This window comes from Ipomoea triloba, chromosome 5, assembly GCF_003576645.1.
Source record: "Ipomoea triloba cultivar NCNSP0323 chromosome 5, ASM357664v1".
NCBI lineage: Eukaryota > Viridiplantae > Streptophyta > Magnoliopsida > Solanales > Convolvulaceae > Ipomoea > Ipomoea triloba.
Genome location: NC_044920.1, coordinates 24515169 through 24540822, shown reverse-complemented (window position 1 = coordinate 24540822; position 25654 = coordinate 24515169). Strand labels below are relative to the sequence as shown.

Sequence of the window (25654 nt, the reverse complement as noted above, 5' to 3'; positions counted from 1 at the left end):
TCAGGTGAAGTTATCATATTTATTTTGAGTAGTTAGTTTAGATATACCTAAAATTTTATTTTTATCAATTTTGAGTTTTTTTTATTTTATTATTTTTGTATTTATATTTTTTCATATACTATCAAACTAAAAATTAGACAAATTACTAATAATTAACTTTAAAAAAACTTTTGAAAAGTAATATATTATTAATTATAAAATACATTTAAAACTAAATATATAATTTATATTATTATATTTATAATAAAATTTCGATTAATTCTGGTTTCGAGTATAAATAAAATTTTATCACCTAAATTTTGAACTGAATTTATAGTCTGATATACCAAAATTTAAAATATCTGAACCGATAATTATTCAGGTTCATCCCAAATTTAAATTTCCGTTTGAATTTCTGGTGTTAGTTCGGATAATCAAAATTACGCACACTCATATAACTAATTGACTAATATACCTTAAAAAGTTATTATTAATTTTATAACTTTGAACCCCAAATTTAAAGACTCTTTATTGCTCTTATCATGGAGATAGGTGAAGAAGATTAATCACGGATTATGCATCAACTAGCTTTAATGTCTTTAAATGTGTTGGGTCCATAATAAAGCTAAATTCATACCTCAGTTATACAATATCGTAGCTAGCAAAATAAAAATTTTAAATTTATGGGGAAATCACTAATTTGGTATCTCAATTGTTGTCAAACTGTCAATGTTGCCCTTTAATTCCTTTTTCATCGATTTAGTCCCTGAAAATAATTATTTTTGGTCACGTAACTCCATCCGACCAGTTTCCGGCGAAAGCTCCAATTTAACAGGGGTAAATTAGTATTTTCCTTTCTTCAGCCCTCCCTCCCTCTTCGCTTAACAACTACAGCACGACAGCACAATTACTGAAGGCGGCGGAGGAAGAAGAAGAAGTAGACAAAGCCCAGAGTAGATCTGCCACGAGAGCCGACCCCATTGAGATAAAGCAGCCGCCTACCGCCTTGGACTTAGCCCTGGCCAACGCCGCGGCTACCGTCACTCCTACATCCACCGGCTACGATGGACTCGCAGCCAGCGGTGCTGCTATTAAAGAGCTTGGCCATCATTACGTACAAACTGAAATTCAAAATGCAGTTCAAGTGGTGAAGAAGCCCTTGCCTACCTCCAACTGCGTCGTGCCTTTCTCTCGCCGCGCGGGGACCCCGAAGAAAGTTCCCAAGCCCGCGAAACCCAAATGGTAGTCAGTTTAGTCACTAAAAATTTATTGTTATTGATGATCCTCGTGGGTTTAGTTGAAATGGTTCGGAGGTTGGTTATCGATTCGCGCACCCAAAGTAGTGACGAACTCGCCGTGATGCCTGGGATTTCGAGGGAAAGTTAGCAGAGGCTCGAATTTTAGCATAGATGGAAGCGTTTGTGAAGAAGACCACTAAAAAATGATGCAAGTTCAAGTAGATGTGATCGACAAGAAGCTGGAAAACGAAATTGGATGGGAAAGGGGAAAAGAAACAGAATTGAAAGAGGGGAGTTTAGTGAAAAGCTTAAGGAAAAAGAAACAGAATTGGAATCGAAGCTCAAGGAATTGGATGGGAGAACTGGAAATTTGGAGACAGTGATGAGCAAAACAGAAGAATTCCAACAGGCGGCGCTAAAGCTCCGGAAATCAGATCCGGAACGACCAACTCAAGCAGATCCACTTTTGAGCTCCACCGCAGGGCAGATTGGTTCCCAGCCTGAATCTCCACCTGCAAAGCCTAAGAAGTCCGAGGATCCAAGAAAGCTTCCGAAAAAGTAAGATTTTCCCCCTTTTGGTTTTGCTATTTTGGCTGGAATATATATTTGCTGGATAATCTTGTTCAGTTTCTGATATTTTTTCTGTTTAATCTATAGTTTTTGGGTTTCAAATAATCCAAAATGGTTTCATGTTGGAGTCTATGAATTGATTCTATTGAATATTATTATATTAATGTTAGTGATGATGATTCAGGTATGAGATCTGCTCTGTCCAAGGCGGGAGATCTGCTATGTGATGCAAAGTGCTGTAGTTGTTAAACGAAGAGGGAGGGAGTGCTGAAGAAAGGAAAATACTAATTTATCCCTGTTAAATCGGAGCTTTGGCCGGAAACTGGTCGGATGGAGTTATGTGACCAAAAATAATTATTTTCAGGGACTAAATCGATGAAAAAAGAATTAAAGGGCAACATTGACAGTTTGATAACAATTGAGGGATCAAATCGGTGATTTCCCCTAAATTTATTATTGATTGATTGATTAGTTTAGTTCTGCGCGAGACGAAAAGTTAGTTTTATGAGTTAATGGTGGTGTTACTTAATTTGCAATCCCATTTATTGTATAAATAGTAAAAATAAAGAAGAAAGCATGATGACAAGCCCTCAAAGTCACCTTCAATCAAGCATTAGCTCGCTTTATGTCTAAATTTTAGCCTCAAATGTGGACCGGTAGATGAGAGTCTGAGATTCCTTAGAGCCTTCGTTCCTTCATTCTTAATCCTATGGATGAGAACAATTATGTTTGTATTAGAGTTCACAAAATATAACTGTAGGAATACAAGAGTATATATACAAGAGAATCATAAGTAAACTAGGACTGAGAATCATAAGTAAACTAGGACTGAGACTTATTGTATGACTCTATTATGTAGAGTCCTAATACTCCCCCTCAAGCGGATGGTACGGAAGTAACCTGTAGCTTGTCACGTAAGAAGCAGAACCGGGGACCTGCGAGTGACTTGGTGAAAATATCAGCTAGCTGATCCTCAGTAGAAATAAAGTGCACCTGAATGTCTCCTGCAGCTACTCTGTCTCTCACAAAGTGATAATCAATTTCGACATGCTTTGTGCGAGCATGAAAAATAGGATTAGCAGACATATAAGTAGCTCCAAGATTGTCACACCAAAGTTTGGGCACTGGAAGAGGTGAAATTCCTATTTCTCGCAGCAAAGAGAGGATCCACAGAACTTCAGCACATACATCTGCAAGAGCCTTGTACTCTGCTTCAGTAGAAGATCGAGCAACAGTCCTTTGTTTCTTGCATACCCAGGACACTAGATTGGTTCCAAGAAACACAGCATGCCCACTAGTAGACTTTCTATCCGTAGGACAACCAGCCCAGTCAGAATCCGAGAATGCATGAAGCTCACCTGAACTTGACTTTCTCAATCGCAGACCCAAAGACATAGTACCTTTAACATACCTTAACACACGTTTCAGTTGTTCCCAGTGTGCAGTGGTTGGAGCATGCATGTGCTGACAAAGCAGATTAACTGCAAAGGATAAATCTGGTCTCGTGATAGTTAGGTACTGTAGTGCACCTGCAATGCTCCGGTATTCCGTGGGATCATCATATGGATCTGTACAGGTAGATATTGTCTTTGAAGTCGTAGTAGGTGTAGACACAGGTTTGCAGTCTGTCATACCAGCTCGTTTAAGTATGTCAGTCATATACCTGCGCTGAGAAAGCAACACTCCATCTGCACACTTGACTGTTTCAATCCCAAGGAAAAACCCAGGCTCACCAAGATCTCTAATCTTGAAAGTACTAGAGAGCTTGGAGAGCAAAGCCTCCAATGCACCATGCTCATTGCTCATAACAAGAATATCATCCACATAAACAAGCAGGTAAACAGTAGCCGATCCACGAGAATAATAAAATAACGAAACATCAGTTTTAGAGGCATTAAAACCAGCAGATAACAGAAAAGTGTGCAAACGAGTGAACCAAGCCCGGGGAGCCTGCTTCAAACCATACAGGGAGCGTTTCAACAAGCAAACATGATCAGGGTGCTGAGAGTCAACATACCCCGGAGGCTGACGCATGTAAACAGTTTCTGTAAGATTACCATTAAGGAATGCATTATGCACATCCAATTGCCTGACTAGCCAACCAGAAGAAAGAGCAAGAGAGAGCAACAACCTGACTGTAGTAGGTTTAACCACCGGGCTGAAAGTGTCAAAGAAATCTTGACCCGGGACCTGATTAAACCCTTTAGCCACGAGCCTGGCCTTGTAGCGCTCAACAGATCCATCAGCCTTCCTTTTCGTGCGAAACACCCACTTGCAGCCAATAATATTCATAGACGCAGTGGGAGGAACCAAGCACCATGTCTGATTCTGCAACAAGGCATTGAACTCCTGATCCATTGCCTCCCTCCATTCAGAGTGTTTGACTGCCTGAGTATAACAAGTAGGATCAACAGAGAAAACTTGCACAGTCAAACCCGCAACCGGAGCCACAGACCGACTCCTAGTGGCCATGGAGTGAGACCTCTCCGTGGGACGCACAGTACGACCACGTGGCCGACCACGAGGCCTCTTCTGAGCCACATCAGCAGGAGGCGAGGGAGCTACCACAGATGGATCAGCCACAGGATGAAAAACAGATTCAGCCCAAGGTCGTGCAATAGATTCTGATGGAGCCTGCAAAACAGACTTAGCACCAAAAGGAAACACAGCTTCATCAAACCGCACATGACGGCACACAAAAACTTTATTAGTACGCAGGTCCATGCACCTATAACCCCGAAACGAATCAGGATAGCCCAGAAAGACACATGGAGAAGACCTGTAAGACAGTTTATGACGATTATATGGCCGTAAGTGCGGATAGCACAGACAGCCAAAGACACGAAGAAAGGAATATGATGGCTGAGATCTGTGCACTAAGACATGAGGACTAGAGTTATGGAGAGTATGCGAGGGCATTTTGTTAATAAGGAAAACAGCAGCCTCAAAAGCAAAATGCTAGAACCGAGACGGCACAGAGGCACGAGCCATAAGTGCTAGCCCGGTTTCAACCACATGCCTGTGCTTCCGTTCCACACGACCATTCTGTTCGTGTGTGTACGCACAAGATTGCCTGTGACTAATACCAAGCTGAACAAAAACAGAATGTAACTTTTTATACTCAGCCCCTAAATCAGATTGAACAGCTTTGATTTTACGATTGAAGGCACGTTCAACTAAACATCGAAAACGCTCAAAAACAGAATATATATCTGACTTTAATTTCATAGGAAAATACCAAGTATAACGAGAAAAGTCATCCACAAATAAAACAAAATAACGATAACCCTCAGAAGAGAGTACAGGAGCAGGGCCCCAAATGTCCGTATAAACTAAATCTAGCACATTCGAACTAACAGAGACAACACGTGGCAATGGGAAACGTGCAGATTTACCCATGTGACACGCAGAACACACAGTATGAGAAGTTTTATTCGACTCACTAACAGAACAAGACTCCAAGACTCGATGTAAAACACGCTGATGCGGATGACCCAAACGATCATGCCACGTAGACGCCGAAGCACGAGCAGAAATAAACGCGGAAGGTGAACCAGAAGGAACCGGCAAGGCATAGAGCCCACCGGAACTATTGCCCCGCAAAAGAATTTCCTTGGTCCGAATATCCTTCACAACAAAGAAGGAAGGGTGAAACTCAAAAAACACCTGATTATCCGACGCAAAGCGCTGAACGGATAATAAAGAGGCAGAAAGACGGGGAACATGTAAAATATGAGACAACTTAAGAGACCTAGAAGGCGTAGAAATAGAAGCACGACCCACGTTACTAATAAGTAAAGGCGTACCGTCACCAACACGTAAAGTGTCGTTACCCCCCTATTCTTCAGAAGTAGAGAGGGCAGCTATATCAGGTGTGGCATGATGTGTTGCACCAGTGTCAGGCAACCAGGTATGAGCAGTCACGTTATTCGCCGAATCACCCTGATGAATAAAATTCACTTGCGGAGAAACCACATAAGGCAACTTGTAACAAGACAAAGCCGAGTGACCAAATGAACCGCAAATTTGACACTGGATGGAAGAGCCTCTGCCACGGCCTCTCCCACCGCCACGTGACTGCCGACCTCCCTGAGCAGCGAAAGCCGCCGGTGCAGCACCTCCAGGCAATGCGTAATCATCACCGGCGATGAAGTCTTGCGCGCCCAGCAAGTCAGCAAGCTCAAGGAGCGTCACCGGATGTCCTCGAACCGCCAGCGAAGAGGTGACACCCTTGAACTCCGGTCGAAGGCCGCGGAACACGTACAGGTTCTGTTCTTCCAGCGTTACCTTCCGGCCGGCGAGAGCTAAATCTTCAACAATAAGCCGAGCTCGCCCGAGATACTCTGCCGTCGACGAATCTCCTTGCCGGAGACCATGGAGTTGGCTAAGCAAGTGAAGTTGGCGGGATTGAGAGGCGGAAGCGAGGGACTGCTCAATGGCATCCCACAACTCCTTCGATGTCCTACAGCCGACGGCGATGGAGAGCACCTCCTCGGACAGCGAAGAAACCAGGAGAGACAGCAACCCTTGATCACGGCGAGACCACGCAACAAACGCCGGATTCTGAACGCGGGCAGCAGCAGCGGACGAGGTAGCAGCAGACACGGCAGGGAGGAACTCCTCCGGGCAAGGACACGATCCATCAACAAGATCAATGAGATCATGGCCACGTAGAAACGGGAGAACCTGAGTACGCCAAAACAAAAAATTGCGGTGGTTGAGTTTGATGCTAATGTAGTGATGAGCAGAAGAGAGCGACGACACGGGAGCCGGCGCCGCAGAACTCACAGCAACATCTGAAACGGTCCGCTCAGAGGCAGAGCCGTCATTCGTAGCCATGGGAACAAGAACGAAACCCTAGCGACTGATACCAGATGAGAACAATTATGTTTGTATTAGAGTTCACAAAATATAACTGTAGGAATACAAGAGTATATATACAAGAGAATCATAAGTAAACTAGGACTGAGAATCATAAGTAAACTAGGACTGAGACTTATTGTATGACTCTATTATGTAGAGTCCTAATACTATGGCCTTTTTATTTATTTATTTTGGAGTCGATGACTACTTAATTTTTAATTTTAATTTATATCAAATGCGATTTTGCTGGCGGAAGCTGGTTATCTACTCTGATTGTCAGGTAGTTTGCAAGATGCTGGAAAGTTCCTCTCCAAATCACTCTTATGCCAGCTATGTTCTCAAAGATTGTTGTATTCTTAAATGACAGTTTGATGCAGTGTCGTTCTATTTTGTTCCTAGGTCAGCGAATAAATTTGCTTATGTTTTAATAAGAGCAGAAGTTTCTCAGTTTGGTCCTCGTCTTTGGTTTTCTACTTTTTCTTCATATATTCAACATTTATAGGGCGTTTGGTTGGGAGGAGGGAATTAGGGTGAAAAAGAATTGTAATTCGGTGGAATTACAATTCAATGAATAAAGTAGGAATTGAAATTACAGTGTTTGGTATGCAGAAATAGGAGTACAGGGAATTGAAAGGTAAGAAGTGACAAAATGACTAAGATGTCCTTATGGTGTGTTAGATGTTGTTGTTGTAGTAGTAGTAGTAGTAGTAATAATAATAATAATAATAATAGTAATAATTCTTTCAAAATAATAATAATAATTATTATTATTATTATTATTATTATTGAATTATTATTATCAAACTTATTATTATTATCATTATTATTTTGAAAGAATTATTATTATATTGAATGAATTATTATTATCATACTTATTATTATTATTAGTTTGAAAGAATTACTACTACTACTACTAATAATAATTCTTTCAAAATAATAATAATAATAATTATTATTATTATTATTTTAATTTTTTTTTAAAAAAAGACAAAGGGTATGGGAGGAGGGGCAAAATTGTCTTTACATCAACAAATTGCCCCTCCTCTCCACCGAATTGCAATTCATGGGGGGTACCTCATGAATTGCAATTTATCATTTGGAGGGAATTGCAATTCTGCGGAATTGCAATTCCCTCCAACCAAACACTGTAGTTTGGGAATTCACTAAATTGCAATTCAATGAATTACAATTCCCCCCAAACTACATCCAACCAAACAGGCCATTAGTTATTGATGGTTAATATACTTTTCTTTTTCAAAAAAAAAATGCGGCTTTGCTCAGACATAATTTGTATTTTTTATTTCTATAAAGTCATACAATATTGGGCTTAGAATTTTGATTATTTGTATTTATTTCAATACGAGTAAATTTCTTTTTTTTTTTTCTAACTATTGCGTGTTTTTACTTTTAATTTTGAATTTAAATCGATTAGATTTAGTCCACAATTATTAAAATGTATCACTTTTAATTTATATAAAAAAAAATTTAGAAGTGGTGCATTTTAGATAATCGGATGACAGAAATCAAATTGACTTGAAATATGATAATTAGAAAATTGAAAATACACAATAATTAAAGAGTAAATATTTGATGCACTAGCATCCTATACAACGGCGGTGAACCAGAACATGCCACCTCATTAAATTGTAAAATTAACTTTGACCAAGCCCTTTTATGCAAATTATAATAATCTTAATATGCTATAATTATAATTATTTTATTTTAATTATTAAAAATAAGTATTATAATCAATTAAAACAAAATAATACTCCGTATTCATCAGATTTGTATTTTCCTTGGCCTTCCATCCAGTTTACGTTGACGGATTTTTTTGTCGGAGTAGTTGCCTAAGATGCCGATGATGTCCATGTCTGGAAAGTCATTCTTGAGAAACTCCATTGCATCTCCGGTGGTGCACGAGAATCTCACGTACAAATTAGATTAGATTTGTTAAAATCAACGGATACAGTTTCAAAACTTTTTGGGTCTTGGAGGCATCAGTATAGTTCCGCCGCTCGTTTTGCCATGCCAAATCTAACAGAGAGGATCCGAAATACCCACGGGGATTTGAACGTAACCCACCGGCATCTTGTAACACTGCCCCAAAATTAACTCGTAATCCAACCCGTCTCAGGGAAGCTCGGGTAGGAACTTGCGTGTTATCCTATGCAAGGCTTCCCTTGTTTGGAATACACAGATAAAATAAATCTTGCAGTACAATATAATGAGTAAAAGAGTGGCGCCAATGCGCCATACACCTATCATTAGCTATGCTTGAAATACGCAGAGAGAAGAAACCTACAGCACAATAAATAGATTTACAAATTAAATTCATGCCTATAGAGGAAGAAGATGAAAGGAAAAATCCAATGCAACGAAGGAGACTGCGCGTTAGTTTAGAGAGATTACCGAATCACAGTTCACGAATATAGGGATATGGTAATCTGATTAATATTACTTAGTTTAAAATAAAAGAATTATAATTATACCATATAAAGATTATTATAATTTGCATAAAAGGGTTCGGTCAAAGTTAACTTTACAATTTATTGAGGTGGCGTGTTCTAGTTCACCGCCGTTGTATAGCATCTATACAACGGCGGTGCATCAAATATTTTCTCATAATGAAAATATTAAAACTCGGCTTAGAGGTGATGAAAAATCAAGATATCCCTTGTTGAACCTTGTTATGGTGTGCAAGAGGAAAGTGATAAAACCTTGATGGTATAACAATTGCATACCATCTGCCTATTTTCTCCTTCTTTGCAATATGAACCATGGTATATGGTATAACAATTGCATACCATCTGCCCATTTTCTCCTTGGTTGAGCAAAGGTTTCAATTTTCAACTGTAACGTAACGTGCGGTGAAATCAATCTTCAACAGGAGAGCGATAGCACAGAGACAGAGAGCAAGATCAATGGAAGCATCGAAGACGATTCCACTCGAATTCTTTCCAGGTTCCTTTGATTATGTCACTGTCATTCAATTCCATGCCTGAATTGCATAATTTCCGATCCGATCCAATGTTATTAGGTTATTTGTATATGATCGTCGCCATGTACGCTGCGCTCCGATTTCAACTTCATTGTTCCGCCATGGTCAAATAACACATAATCACCATGAACGGAGTACTTTGTTACACTGCTACTGCTGTACTTTGCTCAATCTTATACTTATTAATAGAGAGTTGGTGTGGTCTACTGGCATGGATGCATTTCTGATGAAAAACTCAACACATAGTAAAGAAGGCTGCAAAGTGTTTGCTGCTTAACTCTAAATGTGTGTAGTGAATACAATGGAAGGGAAAAACTTAGTGTGAAGTAAATAGAGTCAATACTCTTATATACAAAGCTGGTGGTGGCAGTTATAACTGCCAGAGGTAAGTAGGAAAAGTGTAGAAATACAAGAAAGCCCTTTTTGGCTTCTAACTGCATTTCTTTAGCTGCTGCTCACTTCATCAACCCCTCGTAAGCTGGAGCGTGAAGATCTTGAAGGCCCAGCTTAGCATGATACACATCAAACAATGGTTTAGACAATGCCTTAGTGAAGCCATCTGCAATCTGATTGTGGGAGTTGATTCCTAGGAGTTTAATCACCCCTTCCTGAACTTTCTGTCTGACCACATGGCAGTCAATCTCTATATGTTTTGTTCGTTCATGGAACACATGGTTCTCTCCAATGGCAATGGCTGAAGTGTTGTCACAAAACAAGGCTACAGGATTGTTCACTTCTACCTTGAGGTCTGTTAATAAGTATATAAGCCACTGTATTTCACATGTTGTAGAGGCTAATGCCCTGTACTCTGCCTCTGAAGATGATCTAGATATAGTTGCTTGTTTCTTGGTCTTCCATGAGATCAAAGAGTTCCCAAGATAGATACAATAGCCAGTTATAGATTTTCTGCTTTCTGTGCAAGTTGCCCAATCTGAATCAGAAAATCCTTGTAGTTTAATGTGAGGATTTGAGGAATAGAACAAACCCTTTCCAGGTGAACCCTTGAGATATCTCAGCACCCTGTGAGCTGCAACCAAATGATTATCTCTTGGCTTGTCAACAAATTGGCTCAACTGCTGGACAGCATATGTTATATCTGGCCTAGTGTTGGTTAAGTATAGGAGCTTCCCAACCAATCTTCTAAAGATTTCAGGCTGTTCAAGTAGAGTTCCTTCCAGGTTAGTGAGTCTTTGCCCTGGAACAGATGGGGTCTTTGCAGGCTTTGCTTCCAAGAACCCATTCTCTTGTAGGATCTCCAAGGCATATTTCCTCTGACAAATGTTAATGCCCTTGGGGGTCCTGAAAGCTTCAATTCCCAGAAAATAGCTTAGATTACCAAGGTCTTTTATTTTGAAAGACCTGTCTAGCATCTGTTTCAACTCTTTGATCTGATTAGGGTCTGTCCCTGCAACAAGAATGTCATCNGAGGTCGGTTAGAGTCCAAGTATTGTTAAGAACTAATGCCTCTATTTCAGCCTGCATAGCCTTTCTCCATTCCTCATTCTTGACAGCTTCTTTGTAAGATTGAGGTTCATGTATGGAGGTTATAGAGGAAGCACAAACTTTATGGCTAGGAGATAGATGAGCATAGGATATGACCTTGTCAATAGGATGTGGTGAAGTTCTGTTACCAGGGCATTGTACTCTTGTAGACTGGCATAGATAGTCCTGGAGTTTGTGAGGGATAGTTCTTGTTCTTGTGGATCTCCTAGGCTGTGTCTGATTGACATTTTCATTCAATAAGTGGATCCCAGGTTGAGGATCAATGGAGACCTCTGGTGAATTGTCCATAGGCAGTGGCTGATCAATTGAGTTTGGACTTTGCTGCTCATAAGGAGGATCTGGTGAGTGGTGTTCATTAATGACTGTTTCATCACCATGAGGACTGTGCTGTTGCTCTTGTTGGCTAGTTTGCCCTCCCAAAGATTCCCATGGATTAACCTCTGTCACAATAGATATGGGAACTAATGGTAGAGAGGGATTGAAATTTTCTGATGTGCCACTACTTTGACCAGGCCTTGGAGCTGGTTCCTTGAAAGGGAAAACCTGCTCATAGAAAACCACATCCCTAGACACAAAAGTGAGTTTGTTAGCCAAATCATATAAAACATAGCCTTTCACAGCAGCTGGAAATCCTAGAAAAATGCATTTTCTAGCCCTTGACTGCATCTTATTTCTGTTTTGTGGAGTGGTTGCAGCAAAGCACAGACATCCAAAGGATTTCAGTTGGTTATAATCCACATCCTTTCCAAACAATATCTGAAAGGGGCTGTCCCCATGAAGGGTCTCAGTAGGCAACCTGTTGATTAGAAAGGAAGCATGTAGGACACAGTGGCCCCAAAACTTATCTGATAATCCTGACTGGAATTTTAATGCTCTAGCCACATTCAAAATATGTTGATGCTTCCTCTCTGCCACCCCATTCTGTTGGGGTGTATATGCACATGATCTTTGGTGTATTATCCCTTTGTCATTAAAGAATGAACTCAGCATGAACTCACCACCATTATCTGTTCTAACCACTTTGATTCTGACTGTAAATTGAGTCCAAACATAGTTGTAAAAGTTCTGAAAAATAGACCTCACTTCTGATTTATGCTTCATTAAGTGCAACCATGTAAACTTGCTATGCTCATCTACAATAGTCAGAAAATAATGTTCTCCTTTCATAGATGTCACAGCAAATGGTCCCCACACATCCATATGAATTAGATCAAAGATATTTTCTGTTTTAGTTGTGCTGCTAGGGAATTTAAGCCTTCTTTGTTTAGCATAATGACAAGTGTCACACACAAGAGTATAATATTTCTGAGGAAATGCAAACTTTATTCCTTTCAACAGTTGCATTTTGTTTACAGGGTAGTGACCTAATCTATTATGCCATTGCTCTAAAGAGAGGCTATTACAAGCTAGATTTGAACCAGTACTGAGAGAACAATTCTTCTTCTTGACAGGAGGGTTGCTTATCAGGTACAATCCATCATTTTCATTAGCAAAACCATCCATTATCCCATGTTGCCCCTAAAGTGTACAAGAATCAGCCCTCATAATAATCTCATAATTGGACTGTCTNGAGGTCGGTTAGAGTCCAAGTATTGTTAAGAACTAATGCCTCTATTTCAGCCTGCATAGCCTTTCTCCATTCCTCATTCTTGACAGCTTCTTTGTAAGATTGAGGTTCATGTATGGAGGTTATAGAGGAAGCACAAACTTTATGGCTAGGAGATAGATGAGCATAGGATATGACCTTGTCAATAGGATGTGGTGAAGTTCTGTTACCAGGGCATTGTACTCTTGTAGACTGGCATAGATAGTCCTGGAGTTTGTGAGGGATAGTTCTTGTTCTTGTGGATCTCCTAGGCTGTGTCTGATTGACATTTTCATTCAATAAGTGGATCCCAGGTTGAGGATCAATGGAGACCTCTGGTGAATTGTCCATAGGCAGTGGCTGATCAATTGAGTTTGGACTTTGCTGCTCATAAGGAGGATCTGGTGAGTGGTGTTCATTAATGACTGTTTCATCACCATGAGGACTGTGCTGTTGCTCTTGTTGGCTAGTTTGCCCTCCCAAAGATTCCCATGGATTAACCTCTGTCACAATAGATATGGGAACTAATGGTAGAGAGGGATTGAAATTTTCTGATGTGCCACTACTTTGACCAGGCCTTGGAGCTGGTTCCTTGAAAGGGAAAACCTGCTCATAGAAAACCACATCCCTAGACACAAAAGTGAGTTTGTTAGCCAAATCATATAAAACATAGCCTTTCACAGCAGCTGGAAATCCTAGAAAAATGCATTTTCTAGCCCTTGACTGCATCTTATTTCTGTTTTGTGGAGTGGTTGCAGCAAAGCACAGACATCCAAAGGATTTCAGTTGGTTATAATCCACATCCTTTCCAAACAATATCTGAAAGGGGCTGTCCCCATGAAGGGTCTCAGTAGGCAACCTGTTGATTAGAAAGGAAGCATGTAGGACACAGTGGCCCCAAAACTTATCTGATAATCCTGACTGGAATTTTAATGCTCTAGCCACATTCAAAATATGTTGATGCTTCCTCTCTGCCACCCCATTCTGTTGGGGTGTATATGCACATGATCTTTGGTGTATTATCCCTTTGTCATTAAAGAATGAACTCAGCATGAACTCACCACCATTATCTGTTCTAACCACTTTGATTCTGACTGTAAATTGAGTCCAAACATAGTTGTAAAAGTTCTGAAAAATAGACCTCACTTCTGATTTATGCTTCATTAAGTGCAACCATGTAAACTTGCTATGCTCATCTACAATAGTCAGAAAATAATGTTCTCCTTTCATAGATGTCACAGCAAATGGTCCCCACACATCCATATGAATTAGATCAAAGATATTTTCTGTTTTAGTTGTGCTGCTAGGGAATTTAAGCCTTCTTTGTTTAGCATAATGACAAGTGTCACACACAAGAGTATAATATTTCTGAGGAAATGCAAACTTTATTCCTTTCAACAGTTGCATTTTGTTTACAGGGTAGTGACCTAATCTATTATGCCATTGCTCTAAAGAGAGGCTATTACAAGCTAGATTTGAACCAGTACTGAGAGAACAATTCTTCTTCTTGACAGGAGGGTTGCTTATCAGGTACAATCCATCATTTTCATTAGCAAAACCATCCATTATCCCATGTTGCCCCTAAAGTGTACAAGAATCAGCCCTCATAATAATCTCATAATTGGACTGTCTTGCTAGCTTGCTAGCAGATATAATGTTGAAAGTGAATGATGGTATGAATAGAACATTTTTCAACACTATGTCCATGTGCAACCTGACCTCTCCTATGTGAGTTACTCTCACTGTATCTCCATTAGGCAATTTAACCAAAATCCCATGAACAATATGATATGTGTCAAGATAGTCCAAAGAGCATACAATATGATCTGTTGCTCCTGAATCTAGAATCCAAATATCAGAGGAATTTAGGACAGAATTGACATAAGAGTTAGAGATTGACCTGCCTTCATAGCTGGTGGTTGCTGCCATGGAATTGTCAAAATCAGGCCTGAGACCAGAGTTGGTGACTGTCACAGCTGCATTAGTGGAAACCTGATTCCCTTGGTTCTGATTCTGTAACAGGGAAAAGAGCTTTTGGAGTTGCTCAGGAGAAATCCCTATATCACCAATTTGATTGACAGATGCATATGTGTTAGAGTTCTGCTGGAATTCTTGATTTTGTCTTCCTTTTCCCTTGTAACCAGGAACCCAACCAGGAGGATACCCATGCTTCTTGTAGCATTTCTCAATGGTATGACCTACCATTCCACAGAATGTGCACTTAGGTACATTCTTTCCTGAACTATTGTTGAACCTTTTTCTGTTATATGGAGTTGTTGCTGCTACAATGAATTGATCATCTGTGGAGGATTGTTGAGCATTCTTGTCTACTGTATTGACCTGGGCTAGATCATTGCATTTGATATGGATGGAATTCTTGAGTTTCCTTTCCATTTTCAAGGTCATGTTCAAGACCTTTCCCATGTTTGGAATAGGTTCCATTACTAGAATACCAGATTTAATGTTCTCATATTCTTCATTCAAACCCTCCAAAAACCTAATTATTTGATCCTCTTCCTTTTCCTTCTGGATCTTGCTCACAAGAGCACATGAGCACTTAGGCACACACTCACAGGCAGGAGTTGGCCTCATAGCATTCAACTGCACCCATAGGGCATTACTCTTAGTAAAGTACTCATTAATAGACAAGTTACCTTGTGAACACTTGTAGATTTCATTTTGTAACTCAGCAATTCTGTGAGGATCAACCTGACTGTATCTCTTTCTCAAAACATCCCAAATGTCTGCTGCAATTTCAATATACAAAACTCCTTCTGCAATAGTGGGGCTGAGTGATTTGAAAATCCAAGAACAAACAATATTGTTGCATCTCTTCCATACTGCATACTTGGAATCAGTTTCTGCAGGCCTTTCAATGGATCCATCCACGAATCCGAATTTGTTCTTGACTTCCAACGCAATCCTCATCGACCTACTCCAGGATGCGTAGTTGATTTCTGACAGAGGTGGTGACACGAGAATTAGGTTTGGATTCTCGGTGAAGTGCAGATACAGTGGATCGTCAAACTCCTCAGGGCGCTGAACTGGATTCGAATTCTGATTCGAGTGTCCTCCGATTTGCTGCTCAGTTGAGTATCCTTCGCCATCTTCCGCCACAACCGCTGCGGCATAGCTGCGATGGAGCTCTGATACCATGATGAAAAACTCAACACATAGTAAAGAAGGCTGCAAAGTGTTTGCTGCTTAACTCTAAATGTGTGTAGTGAATACAATGGAAGGGAAAAACTTAGTGTGAAGTAAACAGAGTCAATACTCTTATATACAAAGCTGGTGGTGGCAGTTATAACTGCCAGAGGTAAGTAGGAAAAGTGTAGAAATACAAGAAAGCCCTTTTTGGCTTCTAACTGCATTTCTTTAGCTGCTGCTCACTTCATCAATTTCAAATTTTATTCCAAAGCCCTGATTCCTAGCCTGGACCTTTTACCTTTTATCATGAGATGGGTCTGCAATGTCCCTTGCCTGTCATAGTTGTTAGCCCTGTGCTGTGCTTCAGTGGGTTCCATGCTTCATAGTACTTTGGAGTAATCATCCAACTGTGCCCAAGGACAGACAGCTTCGTTCTACACTTTGCCTTGTTTTACTCGGGTTTTTGAACATTCATGGATTCAAATTCTAATTTAAGAAGGCCAATCAAATCGCCACAGGAGAGCATCTCCAACAACTGTAGTTTTTCAAGAGTTTTTGCATGTATAAATAAGTAAGAGAGTCAAAGCTTGTGATCTAGTGGCATTCGGTGTCCTGGTTTACACTCCCACATGAATGATGGGAGTGGGTTCGAGTCTCAGTGCTACTCAAAAATAAAGAAGAGAAGATACGAATAGATCTGAAATGGTATTTGCATCAATTTGCTTCTTTTTTTTTTTTTTTTATGGTGGACTCACTATTCCTGCAAAAACCAAGTGCTTACATGAGTACCTTGACCACTCCTTTACATAAGTCTTGAAACTTGTAAAAAATAGTCAAAATCCATATTGGAGATGCTCTGACTTTGTCCAAATGGTAAGATTTTTGGGCTCCGAATCATCTCGGAGTTTAAATAACATTTTCTTTTGTGAGGCAATTGTATATGTAAATAATATTTTCTTTTTGTTACATGTTTGTAGGGTTTTTATACATTTATATATTTAATGTGTTTACTATTTTGATTTTGTCCATGTAGTCCAAAATAATTTATGGCTTAGAGTTTAAATAACTTGTTCTTTTTAGACGATTGTACTTTTTTTTTTTTTTTTGAAAACCAACCAACAAACTTAATTTAAGTCATCCACTGGAGATACAAAAACGGGGTCAATGAGCCCAACAGGAAAAAGGACCCAAGACTAAGGCCCAAGTGATAAACTATACTAAAAGTAGGAATCGAACCTAGACGAACAAGTTGAAAGTAATAACTAAGGACCACTAAGCTATATTGCTTGTAGTGTTCAAATGATGTCTTGATGAGAAGCCAGACTTCTTATTTATAGTAGCCCCTCTTTCCTTGACCCGTCCACGTGTACCTCACGGCCCTACTCCATCACCTCCCGCCACGTGGTCCACGTCTCCACACCTTGCACCACCATCACACACGCCGCACCACGCCCGCGCCAGGCCGGCACATGCGCGCACCAGCCCCTTGCACGCCGTCGCACCTGCAACCATTGGCATGAGGGCCGGGCGTCGCCGGCGACCCCCCTCCGGTTCCTACCTGTACCTCTCCCACCCCGGCCCAATAACACGAGCCCAATGAGTCACAACCCATACCCAATATCCCTATCAAATTCCATATATGAACCAAAAGTCCATTTGTACATTGAAAAGTTTCAATTTTTATTTTTTGATTGATTATAATACATTTAATGATACAGAGTAGAATATTAAATAGAGGATAAAAGAATTAATTCTCTTTAATGTCACGTTAAGAAATAAATATTATAATTCAAAACAAATTATTCTTACATAGGATAATTTTTGTTTAAAAATAGTTGTTTAAAATATTGATGAATTAATTAAATTGTGTCTTTCTTCCCAAAATGTTAGATTCTCAACCCCAACAAAGCATGCACAAGGAACCCTCTTACTTTGAGAAGTTGCTCCCATAATGCTACTGGTGAGACTCAACCACTGGTCTTTCTTTTCAATCTTCATCTCTGTGACCAACTAAACTGCTCATGTGGACAATTAAATTGTTTCTTTGTTCTACAGATTGGTAAGTTGCAAACTCTTCAAATGTTTACTTACTCACTACTCAGATAAGTTAAATTTATGCTTTATTTTTTTGTTGTCCATACTTATTATTAGCAAAATAAAATGTATAAACTTATTTTTAGTTAGTTCAACGTCTCTGGGATTGTATTTTTAGTATGGATCATACATCATAACACATTCACACAAATAATGTACTTTATGCATACAAATAGTGAATATTAATTTACAAGTAATAAATTTTATGTACAAATGTACGATATAAATGATGTTAGAATATACATACTTAAATAACTAAACTTTCAATCAGTTTCTATATACTCAAATAATACATAATAATGAACTTTATATATAAATATAATAAACTCTCAGGTTATTTTCATATTATTTTATACATATTCAAATAATGAACATTACCTATAAAAAAAATTATATACATAAAAATTATAAACTATTTAATACTTTAATAGTCTAGAGTTTGAACAATTTAAGATTATTTCGCTCAAAATAATGTTGTTTTGAGTAAAATAACTCATTTTTTAAAAAGAATAATAATAGCAAATCGGATGACTATGTGGCGTAGTCAGCCTAAGAGGATAAGAGACTTAAACGGTCAGAGCCTAAGAGGCATAGGTGACCTAATCAATTGTCTAGCCGGTTGACCACCTAAACCATCGATTATGGTGATACGCTAGGCGGTTGACTGGTGCCTATGCAAAATTTTTGCAACGCTGACTTATATATATATAGTTTGTTATATATATCTTATACATGATGAATATATTTGTGTGAGACATGCTCCAGCTAATAAGCATCGGTGAAGTGTTAGTGGTGAGCATGAAAAGTGAAAATGGAGAATAGACATTTTACTAACATTATCATTTCCGTATTTCAACTGATTACTACTCCGAAAGAAGGAACATTTTGGCTGCGGTCCCAACTCCATCACTGCTCCAAAACCCTCCACCTGAAACCACCAACGCCACCGCGCTTTCATTCTTCCCTTCTTCGCCCTACCTAAACCCTAGTTCTCTCCGCCGATATCTCTCTCTCTCTCTCTCTCCTCTATTCCCCCACTTCTTCTCTCTCTATCTCCCCTCTTCCCTCCCTTCGTATGGCCTTATAGCACCCGCGATTGCATCGCCGCCGCATTCCAACGCGAAATCCGTCCAATGGACTCTCGCCGAGTTTCGCGGGCCGTGAGCGACCCGAAGGTCCGTCAAGTAGGGTTCTTCGCGCCCGGAGCCCCGCCGGACCGTTCCCAATCGGGTCCGCCCGATCCGATCTCATCCTCTCCTCCCGTATCCGATATATCCCCCTCCGGTAACTCGCTGTCTCCGGTGATGATTCCGCCGCCGCGCCACTTGTCGTCTGACCTCTCTCGCGTCGCGGCTCACTTCCCTCCGGTTCCGAACTCCCCGCTCCACCGCGACTCCATCCCGGTCGGCAGCTACAATCCCTCGGAATTCACTTCCCCTACTGCGTCTGACTTCACCGAGGATGCTATTTCGCTGAGCCGAACTGGCAAGGGAGATTCTGGAAAGTTCGCGACCTCGCTTCCTGCTGGGGGATTCGACATGACGGGCGCTAAGCAGAACAATAGCTTTCGCTCAGCTGGTTTAACCACAGTTTCCATTGTGAACGAACCTCCAGAGGTAGCAGGTATTGTTATATCTCTCTCTCTCCCTGGGTTGACACGGTTCTATTCAAGGGGATGCCGTTTTAATTGTAAATTAATTCTGCTACTTGTGTAGAGAAAGATGGACGAGCATCTGCTGCAGCAAATAAAGAGCGAGCATCAAGTTCAAAACCATTGAAGGAGAAAACCACCAAGGCTGAAAGGCGCGCCCTTCAGGAGGCTCAACGGGCTGCAAAAGCTGCAGCTAAAGGTACTCCATAATTTATTTCAGTCCACTCTATAGAACTTATTCTGCATTACTTATAAATTGTTATAGTAACAATTTTCTTGAAAGCATCAAAATGTTGTTTTGGGGGTTTGGGGGAGAGAGGAAAAGTAATTCAAGGTTTTTTAAGCACTCTTAGTACTGGAGGTCCAGGATAACTGAGCTGGAAAACCAAGTTCCAGGGTATTGCTATTGTTATCAAACGAATGAAACTGGGGAGGCTGTATCCACAGGGCTTTTCAATGTCAAAGGCCTTAATAACCAGTGACTGTTGCGTCTAGTGATTCGATGTGAGGCCTCCTAGACCTAAGATTAGGAGTTCAATCCCCACCCCATCTGATGTGCAGACTACCAAACAAAGAATTTTAAAAAAATGATAATCACTGCACTTCTTTGCTTGAAAGTCTTGACTTACACGAAATTTGAATACCTGCTATCATTCTTTGTGATGCAATGTTTATCCAGCTGATGGAAGTAAGATTGCTCCTGCTGCTTCTGGAGAAGTTACTACTGCAAGTGCAAACTCTGGAAAGGCTTCTAAGGCTCCTATTCAAAGGAAAGACAGCTCTCCAGTTGGAACTTCTGAAAAAAGAGGTAGTGATCGTCCAGCTGATAAAGATAGGAAAAAAGACGTGCCTCACCCACGCATGCAGTTTGATGACAAGAGCCGCGTGGAAAAGGCAAAGAAGCGTTCAGTAGTAAAACAAACTGAGGCAAGGAATAGGGTTGAACTATTTAGACACCTGCCTCAATATGAACATGGAACACGGCTTCCTGAGCTTGAGTCAAAGTTCTTCCAATTAGATCCAGTTCATCCTGCTGTATTTAAGGTACTTCCTGAGGTGCACTGTTAACCAAAATGACCCATAGCTCTTAAAAGTTAAATGCAAAAATTATGTTAATTTTTTCCATTCCCACCCTACTATCTACCTTTTATATATTTCTTTATTTATATTTTTTGCTTGATATGATGAAATTACAATGAATAACTCAACTAATGAATGCCCAAGATTTAAAATCTCCAAAGTACCAATGACATTTTAACAATAACCAATTCAAATATCCCTAAATGAATGGGGACTAAATTCCATCTATAAGGAGGGACTAATTTGTCAATTTTTGATCAAGCAATCTTGGCATACAATCAAAGTTATACTCTGTGATAGAGCATTGAATACCCTAAAATATCATAAGGGATGTAAATTTCAAGTCATATGTTGTACATACACAAGAGATGTGAGTATGAGTCTATCTCCAGCTTCTACTCACATTTCCATGCTCCATAATAGTTTCTTATGAAAACTTCCTTTTCAGGTTGGGCTAAGGTACTTGGCTGGAGATATATCTGGTGGTAATGCCCGTTGTATTGCTATGCTTCAAGCTTTCCAGGAATCAATCAAAGACTACTCGACCCCACCAGAAAAGACTCTAATCAGGGACTTGACTACAAAAATTAATTGTTACGTGTCATTTCTAATTGGATGCAGGCCACTCTCAATCACTATGGGAAATGCAATTAGGTTTCTTAAAACTAAGATTGCCAAATTACCTTTGACTTTGTCAGAATCAGAAGCAAAAGTAACTCTTATAACAGATATTGACCATTTTATAAATGAGAAGATAATAATTGCAGATAAGGTAATAGTCAAGCATGCAGTAACCAAGATCAGAGATGGTGATGTTCTTCTCACATATGGATCATCTTCTGCTGTTGAAATGATATTTTTACATGCTCATGAGCTTGGTAGGGACTTCCGTGTTATAGTAGTGGATTCACGTCCAAAACTTGAAGGGAGATTACTGCTTCGTAGGTTGGTTGCAAAGGGTATTAACTGTACATATACTCATATAAATGCGGTTTCCTACATTATGCATGAAGCTACTCGAGTATTTCTGGGTGCCGCATCAATTTTGTCCAATGGAACTGTTTACTCAAGGGTTGGCACTGCATGTGTTGCTATGGTTGCTCATCAATTTCGTGTTCCTGTCCTGATATGCTGTGAGGCATATAAATTTCATGAGAGGGTTCAACTTGACTCAATTTGTTCTAATGAACTTGGTATGTGTTTTTTTTTTCTTCTTGTTCATCCTCTAGTTCTAGCAATTTATATCCTTCTCTATTTAAAGAATTCTTTGTATCTGCCACTTTAGCTATTATTCTTGCAATAACATAGGTGATCCAGAAGCAATTGCAAATGTTCCTGGTGGTAAGGCAGTCAAACATTTGGATAATTGGTCTAGTAGTGAAAATCTACAACTTCTGAATCTGATGTAAGTATCTTTTCCTTATTGGCATGTGATATTTTCCTTGTATCCACCAAAGCTTACCCTTCTTATTTACACTGGGACAGTTATGATGCAACACCAGCGGATTATGTGTCAATGATAATCACAGATTATGGAATGGTAAGCAGTCTGGAGCTTATATTTCTATTCTATCAGCAATTAATCCATACTCTGATTCAGAAAACGCAAAGATTGGCTTTTCTGCTTGTTTGTATATATATTCTTTTACCCACATTGCTTCCATGCTTTTTTACAGATTCCTCCAACAAGTGTACCTGTCATTGTTCGAGAATACCGCAGAGAACACTTGTGGACTTAGAGGGCAACAGGAAATGTCAGAGCTTCAAGGGTTAATACAGAAGAGCGATTTTGATCTCGTCAGCCCGGTGTCAATTGCTGTTGGAGTCCCCTATCTTGCTGAGGAAGCAATTTGAGGCATCTGCTGTGAACACTAAAATTTCTTTTACATCCGTAGTTTAATTCTTGGTTCTCGTGGAATAATGATTTGTCTTGTGATGTACTACTCGAGATTTTGGATTTCCTATTTTTACATGACCCCGTGAAGAGAGCGATTTCTCCGCCTCTCAGGGTAGTTTTTGAAACACTTGTTCAATTTTCTTAAGAGGCTGTCCTGTTATTGGAAAACATCAATTTTGTTCTCATTCTTTTCTCCCTTGCTACTGTTTGCAAAGCTGAGAAGTAAAAGCTTTTACAAGTTTTGTTTTCTATTAAGAATCATGTCCAGGTGGTTTCCTGCTTTTGTTTCTTTGCATCAAGTAGTAACAAGCATAGTTCAAGTCATTTAAGTGTGTAAGGCAAAGAGTTTTGTTGCAATCAAAGTTGTGTTTTGAGTTATATGTCGTGGTTTGTTGTTGGGTTGGAGCAAGGGGTTTGGAATGTTGAAATTTTGAATCAGCACCAATCCTACTTGTGACGTATAATAGCTTTTTTGACTCTTGGGAATCCCATTTGATCCTCTATTAGATTAGATGTTGCATCAGAAATGTCCGAGGGGTCTCAAATTCACGCCATTTTTAGCCAATTTATTAGCCATTGCACTGAACAACTTCAATAAATGTATGAAAAAAATTTATTGCATGCCACAAATGTATGCTACATCTATATCTTTGATTTATGGGAAAGTCATTTTGTCTATATCCTTTTCAATGCATGTCTTGCATAAGTAAAACACCAAAACCAACACCAACTTGCACCTAGTCTCTCATAATGTCACCTTTTCCACTTACAGGTGAGACAACAGCAAGAATGACCAAACCGCACAAGACAACAATCAACACACCCATAGAATTCACCAACAACGCCTCGGTGGAATAGCGCGATATAACATGGTTGGTTTGAAGAAACGTCGCCTTCTCTAATATCCCCGTTGTGCAAGTAGCAACTGCTAGGGCATAGATATAAACCCCGAAAAAGACATGCCATGGTAGGAGACTAGCTCTGCTGTTCCTTGAACCGCCTGGATACCAGAAGGTTGAAAAACCCGCAGCCCACTGTGGGGAGGGAATTGTTGAAGACAGATTAACATGAGCTACCAGAATTGATATAGAAACAAGAATGGTGCAAGGTGACAGAATATGACAACGTAAAAGAGGATGCATTAAGTGTTAAGTATTAAGAAGCACACCTGAATGCCAAACAAAAAGAGACAAGCTAGACCCAACCACGAGTGGAGGCTGTAAAAGTTGTCAATGCCCTTGTCGTTGTGAAACTTCAAAGCAGCCCATACACCGATCAGACCCAAAAAGAAAGCCAGGAATTGCAGAGCGAGATGGACTAATTTTTTGTAGTTCTTTGTTCCCGAGACTGTCTTGTAAGCCAGCATTGCTGTAACAATCCATAACAGTTACTGGGATTAGTGCCCTAATGAGCTGCATACACTAGTTCGTGTTAGCTGAGGAAATCCTACAAGAAGGGTAGAACGTGCAAAATCCTATTGGAATGCATGAAATGGCAATGCAAATAGGGGATGGAATGACTTTAAGCATTTCAGACATGACAGTTCTTACTAAAATTTTGAGTTTATCGGTGCAATTATGTAACACTTTGAAGAGTTCTGTGAAAGATAAGGAAGCAAAACCTCAAGGTGAAGCATATTATAGGATTGTGTTCCAGATAAGGTAAAGCCAGTTTCAACCAATAAACTCACAGAATAAGCATGACCCCATTAAGGAAATCCTGTTCAGCTTGAGGCAAACGAAGCATGTTCAAGATAGTTAACTGAACTACCAAAATAGCATAACCAAGGATACACAAATATCCATCTCATGACACAATGACCTTAGCTCAAGGCCTCCTGCACCTAAGATCAAGGTATTCAAGTTCCCTGATCCCTAAGGTACAAAAAGGAAAACGAGAGTCCCTCAGGGAGTAAAACTCTAGCCACACAATTCTTAAAAAGTGAGAGTATATGTAGTATTACTCGAACATAAATATCCTCACATGAGACTTAGCTACCACAAACAAACAAAACATTGGCATACTTCCAAAATCCTATCATTCAAACATGTTCCTCCTTGTATAGCAGTAGTAGTAAAAGAGAGATGATTCTAGAATGGTTGGAATTACCTTCACCATTTAGAAGTACAAAGCTAAGCACCATTAAAACAGGATGCACCTGCAGATGAAACATACAAGCACACATAAGAATCAAACCAATCCGCCTCTTGCTCTGATTATAAACGCTTATAGTTATGTTTCAATGGTCCATGAAGATTCGCAGACAAAAGTATTGGCTATACTTTCTAAGACACATTATATCAAACACGTAATCTCCATTAGCATAGAAGAAGCTAAAACGGAAGCATGATTCAAGGGGCGAGAGAGAAATTACATTAAAGATGAGATCTTTGTTGTCGGAGATGAGAGCCAAGCCTCCTCTGTAGTGCACGGTCCACGTCAGGACCAGCGACATTACAACGAGCCCGATGATCCTGACGAGCAAGAAGATCGGGAACCTCACTACCGGCACTGCCATGGCCGATTGTTGGGGAACAGCTGCCTCCTCTTCCTCTTCCTCTTCCTCCTCCTCTTCGATGATCTTCCCTTGATCTTCCAGAATTGATATTTGAGAATTTGGATTTTAAAATCGAAGTCAGCAATAACAGATCTGGTGAAGGGATGGAATCTATCTGTCTGAATCGTGAGTTGAGAGTGTACTTCTTTTTCTCTCTCCGATTTGTTTATATTTTTTGACTTCCCAGTTGGTCAGTTTGGTAATGCTGTTTGGATTTGATTTTTGAACAAGGATGGAACCATGTTCCCAACTAAAACTCATCTCGTTTGAACAGGTCAGACAAATTCTTTAAAATTTGTAAGTCTTTTTTTTTTTTTTGAAAACAAAATTTGTAAGTTATTACGGATAATGTACATCCTCATATAGTGGTTAACTGGTTATAAACTTTTAGGGATGACTTGAGAAATTAGCAACACTTATTTGAGGGTGCCGTATTAAATAAACAGTGTTCTTGTGTAATAGCTCACAAATCACACCAAGTGAGAGGTAAAT

The 25654-nt window shown here is 39.8% G+C and overlaps 4 protein-coding genes across 4 annotated transcripts; 2 read left to right on the top strand and 2 right to left on the bottom strand.

The window, feature by feature from the left end:
* The first annotated feature begins 913 nt into the window (after positions 1 to 913).
* LOC116021181 lies at positions 914 to 2258 on the top strand. The gene is made up of 2 exons (XM_031261792.1): positions 914 to 1775; positions 1972 to 2258. Exons 1-2 carry the CDS (start codon positions 1474 to 1476, stop codon positions 2012 to 2014), a joined length of 345 nt encoding a protein of 114 aa, XP_031117652.1. The 5' UTR covers positions 914 to 1473; the 3' UTR covers positions 2015 to 2258.
* Positions 2259 to 5624: 3366 nt separating this feature from the next.
* Positions 5625 to 11018, bottom strand: LOC116020454 (uncharacterized mitochondrial protein AtMg00810-like). The gene is made up of 4 exons (XM_031260929.1): positions 10108 to 11018; positions 9455 to 9528; positions 8869 to 8948; positions 5625 to 5729 (listed from the first exon to the last, which is right to left on the bottom strand). Exons 1-4 carry the CDS (start codon positions 11016 to 11018, stop codon positions 5625 to 5627), a joined length of 1170 nt encoding a protein of 389 aa, XP_031116789.1.
* Positions 11019 to 18761: 7743 nt separating this feature from the next.
* LOC116019892 (translation initiation factor eIF-2B subunit delta) lies at positions 18762 to 22840 on the top strand. The gene is made up of 7 exons (XM_031260259.1): positions 18762 to 19600; positions 19693 to 19827; positions 20308 to 20672; positions 21157 to 21901; positions 22017 to 22113; positions 22194 to 22248; positions 22385 to 22840. Exons 1-7 carry the CDS (start codon positions 19111 to 19113, stop codon positions 22445 to 22447), a joined length of 1950 nt encoding a protein of 649 aa, XP_031116119.1. The 5' UTR covers positions 18762 to 19110; the 3' UTR covers positions 22448 to 22840.
* Positions 22841 to 23195: 355 nt separating this feature from the next.
* On the bottom strand, positions 23196 to 25364 carry LOC116019007 (probable transmembrane ascorbate ferrireductase 2). Its single transcript, XM_031259069.1, has 4 exons — positions 24980 to 25364; positions 24715 to 24763; positions 23774 to 23973; positions 23196 to 23639 (listed from the first exon to the last, which is right to left on the bottom strand). Exons 1-4 carry the CDS (start codon positions 25121 to 25123, stop codon positions 23343 to 23345), a joined length of 690 nt encoding a protein of 229 aa, XP_031114929.1. The 5' UTR covers positions 25124 to 25364; the 3' UTR covers positions 23196 to 23342.
* Positions 25365 to 25654: the final 290 nt, after the last annotated feature.

What these genes read in the sequence shown, in the direction of transcription:
- LOC116021181 (XM_031261792.1), top strand. Translation starts at nt 1,474, where the DNA reads ATGGGAAAGGGGAAAAGAAACAGAATTGAAAGAGGGGAGTTTAGTGAA. An exon ending in CCAAGAAAGCTTCCGAAAAA is followed by an intron (nt 1,776 to 1,971) that starts GTAAGATTTTCC and finishes ATGATGATTCAG; the next exon opens with GTATGAGATCTGCTCTGTCC.
- LOC116020454 (XM_031260929.1), bottom strand. Translation starts at nt 11,018, where the DNA reads ATGCTAGACAGGTCTTTCAAAATAAAAGACCTTGGTAATCTAAGCTAT. An exon ending in GCTTACGAGGGGTTGATGAA is followed by an intron (nt 9,529 to 10,107) that starts GTGAGCAGCAGC and finishes CTCCTGTTGAAG; the next exon opens with ATTGATTTCACCGCACGTTA. An exon ending in AAGGAGAAAATGGGCAGATG is followed by an intron (nt 8,949 to 9,454) that starts GTATGCAATTGT and finishes ATTGTGCTGTAG; the next exon opens with GTTTCTTCTCTCTGCGTATT.
- LOC116019892 (XM_031260259.1), top strand. Translation starts at nt 19,111, where the DNA reads ATGGACTCTCGCCGAGTTTCGCGGGCCGTGAGCGACCCGAAGGTCCGT. An exon ending in TGCAAAAGCTGCAGCTAAAG is followed by an intron (nt 19,828 to 20,307) that starts GTACTCCATAAT and finishes ATGTTTATCCAG; the next exon opens with CTGATGGAAGTAAGATTGCT. An exon ending in TAATCACAGATTATGGAATG is followed by an intron (nt 22,249 to 22,384) that starts GTAAGCAGTCTG and finishes GCTTTTTTACAG; the next exon opens with ATTCCTCCAACAAGTGTACC.
- LOC116019007 (XM_031259069.1), bottom strand. Translation starts at nt 25,123, where the DNA reads ATGGCAGTGCCGGTAGTGAGGTTCCCGATCTTCTTGCTCGTCAGGATC. An exon ending in ACAAAGATCTCATCTTTAAT is followed by an intron (nt 24,764 to 24,979) that starts GTAATTTCTCTC and finishes TTTCATCTGCAG; the next exon opens with GTGCATCCTGTTTTAATGGT. An exon ending in TCTTTTTGTTTGGCATTCAG is followed by an intron (nt 23,640 to 23,773) that starts GTGTGCTTCTTA and finishes CCCTCCCCACAG; the next exon opens with TGGGCTGCGGGTTTTTCAAC.